The sequence below is a fragment of the Typha latifolia genome, chromosome 10, assembly GCF_019914945.1.
Source record: "Typha latifolia isolate L0001 chromosome 10, TyphaL0001v2, whole genome shotgun sequence".
Taxonomy (NCBI): Eukaryota; Viridiplantae; Streptophyta; class Magnoliopsida; order Poales; family Typhaceae; genus Typha; species Typha latifolia.
Window position 1 is genome coordinate 3,532,285 of NC_133095.1, and position 11,030 is coordinate 3,543,314.

Genomic DNA, 11,030 nt, shown 5'->3' on the forward strand with positions numbered 1-11,030 from the left:
CCTTATCTTCTTTTTTTAAAATAAACGGAATTCATATGTAATTTTAATAACTATTCATTTACCAAAAAAGAGTGTTCATATGCACGATTGCATCGCATCACCCTTGTCATGCATGACTGTAGTTTGATGGTTAAATCCTACCAAGATCTTGGTTTCAACCATCAAGAAACACTCTTGTTATTTTTGAAGAAAAATGTGGAGTCATTTTCAAGAAGACAACATTTTCAAGAAAGCATGTGACAAATGTATGTGGCTTTCTATCAGAGGACTACCTTTCCAAGGACTTAGAGTCCTAGGATAAGGACATCACAAATACTGACGGAGATGCAGCAGAACTAATTTCGTAGTTTAATTTATCTACGTAGAATCAGAATTTCGTAGTTTAAGTATAAAATTTATACTTTATATTATAAAATTTCAATTATGCATAGTTTTAAAATATATATATTTAAAATATAATCATCTTATGTCCAAAAATTACGAAACTAATTGGATAAAATTATAATTGAAATTTAAAAAATATACATTTAAAAAAATAATCTTTTATATATTTAACCATTGGAATTGACATAGAATAAATAATAATCAAGGAGAATTATATTTTTAGTTATTTAACTAATTATAATTATATCACAATTATCTCCTATTAATATCTTATTTTATCAATTAAAGAACGATTAAAAACGTATAAAAAAGAATTAAGAGATTAAAAAAAAGGAGCAATAGAAAAAGACGATGAATAAAATGACAGAAAATTCAAATTTAGAAAATTGAAAAAAAAAAGAAAAAAATATTAAGTGCAAGCTAAACAAAAAATAATCCTACATAAAAAACCAAGTGAATTTTTAATACAAATAACCCAATGTTCTATCCAAAAAGAAAAACAACTTGCGTTATACTCTTATAAATAAATCCAGTTATATGTTAGGCGAAAGACCTTTTTTTGTTTCGGGGGGTTGATAGAAACTATAATCCATTAGTCAATTATCTTCCAGACTCGGGTACCCAATAAGCTGATAGAAACTATATGAGGAATACTCGCCATATATGCCGTAGTGAATGGTATATGAACAAATATCTGTTGCACAAATAGACTATTGATCTCAAACGTAAAGCCAAAGGATTGTGACTATGTCGAGCGATCAATTAACTCTAGACACACTTTAACTCTCGTACCCACTCAGATATACTAATATTTTCTATTACTATCATATGTTCTCTTTGTGGACCAGGTACCATGTCCCAAGATCTTGGTTTCAATCATCAAAAAACACTCTTGTTATTTTTGAAGAAAAATGTGGAGTTCTTTTCAAGAAGACAACATTTTCAAGAAAACTTGTGACAAATGTATGTGGCTTTCTATCAGAGGACTACCCTTCCAAGGACTTAGAGTCATGGGATAAAGACATCACAAATACTGACGAAGATGCAACAGAACTAATTTTGTAATTTAATTTATCTACGTAGAATCATAATTTCGTAGTTTAAATATAAAATTTATACTTTAAGTATAAATTTTGTACTTTTATTATAAAATTTCAATTATGCATAGTTTTAAAAAATATATATTTAAAATATAATCATCTTATGTCCAAAAATTACGAAATTAATTAGATAAAATTATAATTGAAATTTTAAAAATATACGTTTAAAAAAAATAATCTTTTATATATTTAACCATTGGAATTGACATAGAATAAATAATAATCAAGGAGAATTATATTTTTAGTTATTTAACTAATTATAATTATATCACAATTATCTCCTATCAATATCTTATTTTATCAATTAAAGAATGATTAAAAACTTGTATAAAAAAGAATTAAGAGATTAAAAAAAAGGAGCAATAGAAAAAGATGACGAAGAAAATGACAGAAAATTCAAATTTAGAAAATTGAAAAAAAAAAAAAGAAAAAAATATTAAGTGCAAGCTAAACAAAAAATAATCCGACATAAAAAAACCAAGTGAATTTTTAATACAAATAACCCAATGTTCTATCCAAAAAGAAAAACAACTTGCGTTATACTCTTATAAGTAAATCCAGTTATATATCAGGCGAAAGACCTTTTTTTGTTTCGGGGGGTTGATAGAAACTATAATCCATTAGTCAATTATCTTCCAGACTAGGGTACCCAAGCTGATAGAAACTATATGAGGAATACTCGCCATATATGCCCTAGTGAATGGTATATGAACAAATATCTGCTGCACAAATAGACTATTGATCTCAGACGTAAAGCCATAGGATTGTGACTGTCGAGCGATCAATTAACTCTAGACACACTTTAACTCTCGTACCCACTCAGATATACTAATATTTTCTATTACTATCATATGTTCTCTTTGTGGACCAGGTACCATGTCCCAAGATCTTGGTTTCAATCATCAAAAAACACTCTTGTTATTTTTGAAGAAAAATGTGGAATCCTTTTCAAGAAGACAACATTTTCAAGAAAACTTGTGACAAATGTCTGTGGCTTTCTATCAGAGGACTATCCTTCCAAGGACTTAGAGTCATGGGATAAAGACATCACAAATACTGACGAAGATGCAACAGAACTAATTTTGTAATTTAATTTATCTACGTAGAATCATAATTTCGTAGTTTAAGTATAAAATTTATACTTTAAGTATAAATTTTGTACTTATATTATAAAATTTCAATTATGCATAGTTTTAAAAAATATATATTTAAAATATAATCATCTTATGTCCAAAAATTACGAAATTAATTGGATAAAATTATAATTGAAATTTAAAATATATACATTTAAAAAAATAATCTTTTATATATTTAACCATTGGAATTGACATAGAATTAATAATAATCAAGGAGAATTATATTTTTAGTTATTTAACTAATTATAATTATATCACAATTATCTCCTATTAATATCTTATTTTATCAATTAAAGAACGATTAAAAACTTGTATAAAAAAGAATTAAGAGATTAAAAAAAAGGAGCAATAGAAAAAGATGATGAAGAAAATAACAGAAAATTCAAATTTAGAAAATTGAAAAAAAAATAAGAAAAAAATATTAAGTGCAAGCTAAACAAAAAATAATCCGACATAAAAAACCAAGTGAATTTTTAATACAAATAACCCAATGTTCTATCCAAAAAGAAAAACAACTTGCTTTATACTCTTACAAGTAAATCCAATTATATGTCAGGTTGCTAAATACTTAGGAAATCAGGCCAAAAAGACCTCTTTTTTCTTTTTGGAAAGTTAAAGGATGCCTCAGCAAACCTCTATTTTGTGCAGTAATACTTGTGGCACTTTTGGGTACTATCGTGTAACTTTGGGCGCCTCTCCTTTGTTTTTTTTCCCGATTAATGCAATCTTAATTAACAAAAAAAAAAAAAAGTTACTTCCTCTCTCCCTTTTTAAAGCATGCTTAAAATATTTCTTCTGGATGACCTTGTGCTGACGTTAAAATATATCATCTATAAATAATGGTGCGTGCCCAGAGAGTTATCCATATCATTTCAAAACTTAATTCTAGTGGCCTTTATCCAATATGGAGATATCTTTCTCTTACCTCAATATCCTGCTTTCGTTTGCTGCCCTTTTCCTCATCAAGCTCTTCTTCTTTACCAACAACAACAGGAAGAAGAAGCTCCCACCGAGTCCTCCTGCCCTTCCCTTCATAGGCCACCTCTATCTGTTCAAGAATCCCCTCCACCACACCCTCGCCCGGATCTCCGCCCGCTACGGCCCCATCACCTTCCTCCGCTTCGGCTCCCGTCCCGTCGTCGTCGTCAACTCCGGCGCCGTAGCGGAGGAGTGCTTCACCACCCACGACCTCGCCTTCGCCAACCGGGCACACTTACCCTCCCGGAAGTATACCACCATCAACTGTGCCAATATCGGCACCGCCAACTACGGGTCGCATTGGCGCAACACCCGCCGCATCGCGTCGGTGGAGCTCCTCTCCACCCACCGCCTCCTCCTGTCCTCTAGTGCCCGGACCGACGAGGTCCGCCACATGGCCAGGGGCCTCCTCTTGAACTGGAAGAAGATCGCCGGATCTCAGGGGTCGACGTTCGTCAAGGTGGAGCTGAAGTCGAGGTTGTTTGAGCTTTCTCTGAATGTGATGATGAGGATAATGGCGGGGAAGAGGTACCGTTAACTTAATATAACATTATTTGGCATTCTTAGTGAAATTGAAGAACCTATGCTCTGCTGCTCTTGTGCTCATCTATCAATCTTGTCTATTACGGAATGGTGGATTTCGTAGGTATTTCGGAGAAGCGGCGGAGGGTTCGGAGGACGCAAGGCGGTTCAGGGAGGTAGTGGAGGAGACTTTTGCCCGGGGAGGCGCTTCGACACTGTCGGACTTCTTGCCCATCCTGGGGTTGTTTCAAGGGGTGAACAAGGCGATGAAGAGGTTAGACGCAGTTATTGATGACTTCTCCTAAAGACTGGTAGATGAGCACAAGAAAGAGAACAAGGACAGCCAAGGAGAAAGAAACAAGAAGACGATGATAGATCATCTCCTATCGTTACGAGAAACAGAACCGGATAGCTACAGCGACCAAATCATCAAATCAATTTGCATGGTAAGTAGTAACGCCTACATTAATTTTGGTTATTGCTATCTTCTAAGACCCCCCTAATAAATACCAAAAAGAACAAGTAAGCCACTCATATATTTAGTATTTGATTAATCTTATGAAACACCCCAAGTAGAGTATATTTTTTTATGATTTAATGAAAAGAAAAAAAAAGTAAGGATCAAAATTAAAAATGATGAGAAGATAGATAGATATATTATAAATTGAAATAAAGAATGAAATGAAAAAAAAAAAAATCCCTGTAAATTATGACTTTTCCCTTTATTTTAAGCATTACCTCTAAATTATGACTTATATGTAGAGTTTGCTAATGGCGGGAACTGACACGACATCCAACACGGTCGAATGGGCAATGTCTCTTTTGCTGAACAATCCCCACACGCTCACCAAAGCGGCAGCCGAGATTGAAACTCACGTCGGAAACGAACGGCTTATAGATGAATCGGACCTTTCTAACCTCCCCTACCTGCATTGCATCCTAAAAGAGACTCTTCGCCTCTACCCCGGCGGGCCTCTGCTCGTCCCGCACGAATCACGAGATGACATCGTTCTGAATAACTATGACATTCCACGCGGCACGATGCTACTAGTCAACGCCTACTCCATCCATAGAGACCCAGCCACATGGGACGAGCCCAATGAGTTCAGACCAGAGAGGTTCATGGAGAAGAAAGGGGAAGAGAAATACATGATAGCATTCGGGCACGGAAGGAGGAGGTGCCCAGGAGAAGGGCTTGCCATTAGAGAGGTAGGGATTATGTTGGGTACTCTGCTACAGTGCTTTGAGTGGAGGAGGGTTGGAGAGGAAGCTGTGGACTTAGGAGAAGGGTCGGGTTTGACGCTACCAAAGGCTGTAGCTTTGGAAGCTATGTGTAAACCGAGAGGAAACATGGAGAGAGTTCTCACGGAGGATCTAGATTGAAGTTGAGGTTGAATGGGTTGTATGCCTATGTTAGTTAACGCACTAGGGGGCGTCTAGATTGAAGTTGATGCTGGGTCAGGCTTTTTATCAAATCAGTTGTGCACATAGTTGGGATAATAAAGGCACAAGTGAGCAGTATGTACTAGCAATATAGTTTATAAAGAGTCTCTAATTCAGCGCTTTACATAATTCTAGTTTACTTAAAATAATACTAGCTTAATTGTAGTTATTTCTTAATCTTGCATAAGAAAACTTATACGGTATCAATTTATGTTATTATAGTATTTGTATGTAACCGGCAGTATAATAGTTACATTTGATGTAATATAAAAAATTAAAAATTAAGAGACAATTTGATTAATAACTAAAATACTATAAATATTGGATGAACGTGGAGGGAAAGCAGAGAGATAAAGTGAAAATAATTAAAACGATAGTATATCTTTTCAATGTCAAAAAAACTAATAATTTGATTTTATTGATAAATATAAATTATTGGAATAAAAGAGGAGAAGAAAGAAACAGATATTAGCAAATTGGTATGGAAATATAAATCATTACTTAATTGCTATATAAACATAGACCTCACTGAACTATAATAAGATTATCCTTATTACTAAAGAACTGCACTAGATCACTAATATCTTAATATTTTGCAAATCAATTTAGATTGTTCCATTGTTAAAAGATTTATGGAGATCTACGGGCTACAGCCTTTACTAATACTAGGCATGCTCTATGAGCTGCAAGAGTGTCAAAATAAACAAACCCCGATGGAGGAGGAGGTCGCCAAAAGAGACCGGAGGAGATGGTTGATGGAGGAGGAGGAGGCTGATGGAGAGGAGGAGGAGGAGGAGGAGGTCGATGGAGAGGAAGAGGTGGCGCCATTGCGGCGGCTTGCCGATGGAGACCGATGGAGAGGAGGAGGCTAAATGGGTGAGGGTGGGCCAGTCAGGTGGGGTGAGGGTGATAGTCTGGTGGATGAGAGTGAGGGTGAGAGTAGGGTGGGTGAGGGTGAGGGTGAGGGTGGGGTGGGTGAGTCGGATAATATTGCAATAATGTCTATGGAGCCCATCGAGTCTAAGCGAGCCGGCTCCAACTCAAGCTCGACTCAATATTAATTTCGAGCCAATTTCAGCGGCTCGGGCTCAGTTCAGCTCTAACCGAGCCAAGCCGGACTCTAGCTTCAACTAAGCTGAGTCTGAGCCAAGCCTTGAGCCGCTCCTCAAGCTTGATACTAGATTGAGTATTTTATCAAATGATTTGTGCACATAACTAGGATAATAACGACACAAGTGAACAATATGTACCAGCAATATAGTTTATAAAGAGTCTCTAATTCAGTGCTTTACATGATTTTGGTTTACTTAAAATAATACTAGATTAATTGTACTTATTTCTTAATCTTGCATAAGAAAACTTATACCATACCAATTTATATTATTATAGTATTTATTTCTAACCGGTAGTATAATAATTACATTTGATGTAATATAAAATATTAAAAATTAGAAGATTGATTAACAACTAAAATATTATTTAGAATGGATGAACGCGGAGGGAGAGAGAGAGAGATGAAGTGAAAATAATTAAAGTGATAGTATATCATTTTCAATGGCAAAAAAATAATAATTTGATTTTATTGATAAATATAAATTATTGGAATAAAAGAAGAGAAAAGAGAAATAAATATTAGCAAATTAGTATTGAAATAAATCGTTAGTTAATTGCTATATAAATATAGACCTCACTGAACTATAATAAGATTATGCTTATTACATGACTAAATGCGCTAGATCAGTAATATCTTAGTGAAATTAATGTACATCCATTGTTTCATCAATCAACATACATTTTTTTTTAAAAAAAAAGGCCAAAAGCAAGAGATATCACACATATTCCATGCACCAGAGAAGAGGCCACCAAAGGAACTATCACTACTGTGGGAAGGTTTAATTTTCTCCTCTGGACAAATAGATATCAGACGCTATGGTAGCTTCAAATCAGGGGTTATAAATCCACTGTTCTCTCTCCAAACTTTTTCTTTGTTCCTATATCAAGTTGGACCAGGACTCACTGTATTAACAAAACATATGTTCTACGACCATTCTATCAAGTGCACTTAGCCTTGTACTTGGTTTTTACAGTAAAACTTTTGATGTTGGAAATATTCTTACGACGTTCTATCACAGATTAACTAACTCCTCCATATTAATTCCAGCTGATACATTTAGGAGTGAATTTAAAGGGCTTCCCGTCCTCTTTCATCCCGGCATTGCAGCAGTTCTGTAGCTCTACGTGCTCTTTTGGCTTAAGGTATGGTTCATTCCTCTTCCATAAATGTTTCATTTATAACGTTGCGTTCAACTCATACTATGTATCTTTTGTTGTTTACCAAACAGTTATTGGACGATGTCTTCACCAATTTAAAGATCCTCGGACTCCTAGCTTGTAGCTTTTCTTCTGTTTGTGGGTAATTTTCCACCCGGCTTTTCCTGCTAAGAAGAGGACTTTCAACTTGACGTCATTGATGAGAAGGGAAGGGTAGCCCACGACTATTTGCCTACTTAATTGATTAGTGTGGCCCCGATGAGAGATGAGATATTTGTCATGTTCCCAACCATGCATTGAGATGACTTCATTAACTTTTGATATCTTGCCTCTCTGCGGAATCATCGATATCATAAGTTCAATTCTATCTTATATAATATTAGGATTGATATTTTTGTAAAAGAATTATTAGAGGGTTATATACATATGATTTGGACTATTGTAGTTTATATTTTGAAAGAATTGACTCAGTTGTCCTTTCAGGCTTGTAATTAATCTACGGGCACTCAATTTTTTAGAAACGTTGACACAGTTATCTACCAAAAATATGGGGCCTATAATTTAGCATCTAATGTTCTGTCCAAAAAGGATTAAAAAAAGTAATAAGCAGACTTGGGTTGCGTTACACTCTTACAAGTAAATCCAATTATTTCCTCTCTCTCTCTCTCTCCCCCCCTTTAAATCATGCTTAGAATATTTTCTTCTAGATGACCATGTTCTTACGTTTTTGCATACGAAATTGATCACCTTAATCATCCGGCCAAACCCGATTATGTATCCTATAAATAATGGTGCGTGCCCAGAGAGTTATCCATATCATTTCAAAACTTAATTCTAGTGGCCTTTATCCAATATGGAGATATCTTTCTCTTACCTCAATATCCTGCTTTCGTTTGCTGCCCTTTTCCTCATCAAGCTCTTCTTCTTTACCAACAACAACAGGAAGAAGAAGCTCCCACCGAGTCCTCCTGCCCTTCCCTTCATAGGCCACCTCTATCTGTTCAAGAATCCCCTCCACCACACCCTCGCCCGGATCTCCGCCCGCTACGGCCCCATCACCTTCCTCCGCTTCGGCTCCCGCCCCGTCCTCGTCGTCAACTCCCGCGCCATAGCGGAGGAGTGCTTCACCACCCACGACCTCGCCTTCGCCAACCGGGTACACTTACCCTCCCAGAAGTATACCACCTTCAACTATGCCAATATCGGCACCGCCAACTACGGGTCGCATTGGCGCAACACCCGCCGCATCGCGGCGGTGGAGCTCCTCTCCACCCACCGCCTCCTCCTGTCCTCTAGTGCCCGGACCGACGAGGTCCGCCACATGGCCAGGGGCCTCCTCTTGAACTGGAAGAAGATCGCCGGATCTCAGGGGTCGACGTTCGTCAAGGTGGAGCTGAAGTCGAGGTTGTTTGAGCTTTCTCTGAATGTGATGATGAGGATAATGGCGGGGAAGAGGTACCGTTAACTTAATATAACATTATTTGGCATTCTTAGTGAAATTGAAGAACCTATGCTCTGCTGCTCTTGTGCTCATCTATCAATCTTGTCTATTACGGAATGGTGGATTTCGTAGGTATTTCGGAGAAGCGGCGGAGGGTTCGGAGGACGCAAGGCGGTTCAGGGAGGTAGTGGAGGAGACTTTTGCCCGGGGAGGCGCTTCGACACTGTCGGACTTCTTGCCCATCCTGGGGTTGTTTCAAGGGGTGAACAAGGCGATGAAGAGGTTAAACGCAGTTATTGATGACTTCTCCCAAAGACTGGTAGATGAAAACAAGAAAGAGAACAAGGACAGCCAAGGAGAAAGAAACAAGAAGACGATGATAGATCATCTCCTATCGTTACGAGAAACAGAACCGGATAGCTACAGCGACCAAATCATCAAATCAATTTGCATGGTAAGTAGTAACGCCTACATTAATTTTGGTTATTGCTGTCTTCTAAGACCCCCCCCCCTAATAAATACCAAAAAGAACAAGTAAGCCACTCATATATTTAGTATTTGATTAATCTTATGAAACACCCCAAGTAGAGTATATTTTTTTATGATTTAATGAAAAAAAAAAAAGTAAGGATCAAAATTAAAAATGATGAGAAGATGGATAGATATATATATATATATTGTAAATTGAAATAAAGACTGAAATGAAAAAATCCCTGTAAATTATGACTTTTCCCTTTATTTTAAGCATTACCTCTAAATTATGACTTATATGTAGAGTTTGCTAATGGCGGGAACTGACACGACATCCAACACGGTCGAATGGGCAATGTCTCTTTTGCTGAACAATCCCCACACGCTCACCAAAGCGGCAGCCGAGATTGAAACTCACGTCGGAAACGAACGGCTTATAGATGAATCGGACCTTTCTAACCTCCCCTACCTGCATTGCATCCTAAAAGAGACTCTTCGCCTCTACCCCGGCGGGCCTCTGCTCGTCCCGCACGAATCACGAGATGACATCGTTCTGAATAACTATGACATTCCACGCGGCACGATGCTACTAGTCAACGCCTACTCCATCCATAGAGACCCAGCCACATGGGACGAGCCCAATGAGTTCAGACCAGAGAGGTTCATGGAGAAGAAAGGGGAAGAGAAATACATGATAGCATTCGGGAACGGAAGGAGGAGGTGCCCAGGAGAAGGGCTTGCCATTAGAGAGGTAGGGATTATGTTGGGTACTCTGCTACAGTGCTTTGAGTGGAGGAGGGTTGGAGAGGAAGCTGTGGACTTAGGAGAAGGGTCGGGTTTGACGCTACCAAAGGCTGTAGCTTTGGAAGCTATGTGTAAGCCGAGAGGAAACATGGAGAGAGTTCTCACGGAGGATCTAGATTGAAGTTGAGGTTGAATGGGTTGTATGCCTATGTTAGTTAACGCACTAGGGGACGTCTAGATTGAAGTTGATGCTGGGTCAGGCTTTTTATCAAATCAGTTGTGCACATAGTTGGGATAATAAAGGCACAATTGAGCAGTATGTACTAGCAATATAGTTTATAAAGAGTCTCTAATTCAGTGCTTTACATAATTCTAGTTTACTTAAAATAATACTAGCTTAATTGTAGTTATTTCTTAATCTTGCATAAGAAAACTTATACCGTATCAATTTATGTTATTATAGTATTTGTATGTAACCGGCAGTATAATAGTTACATTTGATGTAATATAAAAAATTAAAAATTAAGAGACAATTTGATT

At 37.0% G+C, this 11,030-nt stretch overlaps 1 protein-coding gene and 1 pseudogene across 1 annotated transcript; both read left to right on the forward strand.

Moving 5' to 3' along the window:
• Positions 1-3,475: 3,475 nt before the first annotated feature.
• Positions 3,476-5,692, forward strand: LOC140795866 (cytochrome P450 81Q32-like; annotated as a pseudogene).
• Positions 5,693-8,495: 2,803 nt separating this feature from the next.
• On the forward strand, positions 8,496-10,860 carry LOC140797043 (cytochrome P450 81Q32-like). Its single transcript, XM_073150316.1, has 3 exons — positions 8,496-9,289; positions 9,408-9,729; positions 10,051-10,860. The coding sequence occupies exons 1-3, from the start codon at positions 8,688-8,690 to the stop codon at positions 10,669-10,671; spliced, it is 1,545 nt and encodes a 514-aa protein (XP_073006417.1). The 5' UTR covers positions 8,496-8,687; the 3' UTR covers positions 10,672-10,860.
• The last annotated feature ends 170 nt before the right edge of the window (positions 10,861-11,030 follow it).

What these genes read in the sequence shown, in the direction of transcription:
- LOC140797043 (XM_073150316.1), top strand. Translation starts at nt 8,688, where the DNA reads ATGGAGATATCTTTCTCTTACCTCAATATCCTGCTTTCGTTTGCTGCC. An exon ending in AGGATAATGGCGGGGAAGAG is followed by an intron (nt 9,290 to 9,407) that starts GTACCGTTAACT and finishes TGGATTTCGTAG; the next exon opens with GTATTTCGGAGAAGCGGCGG. An exon ending in TCATCAAATCAATTTGCATG is followed by an intron (nt 9,730 to 10,050) that starts GTAAGTAGTAAC and finishes ACTTATATGTAG; the next exon opens with AGTTTGCTAATGGCGGGAAC.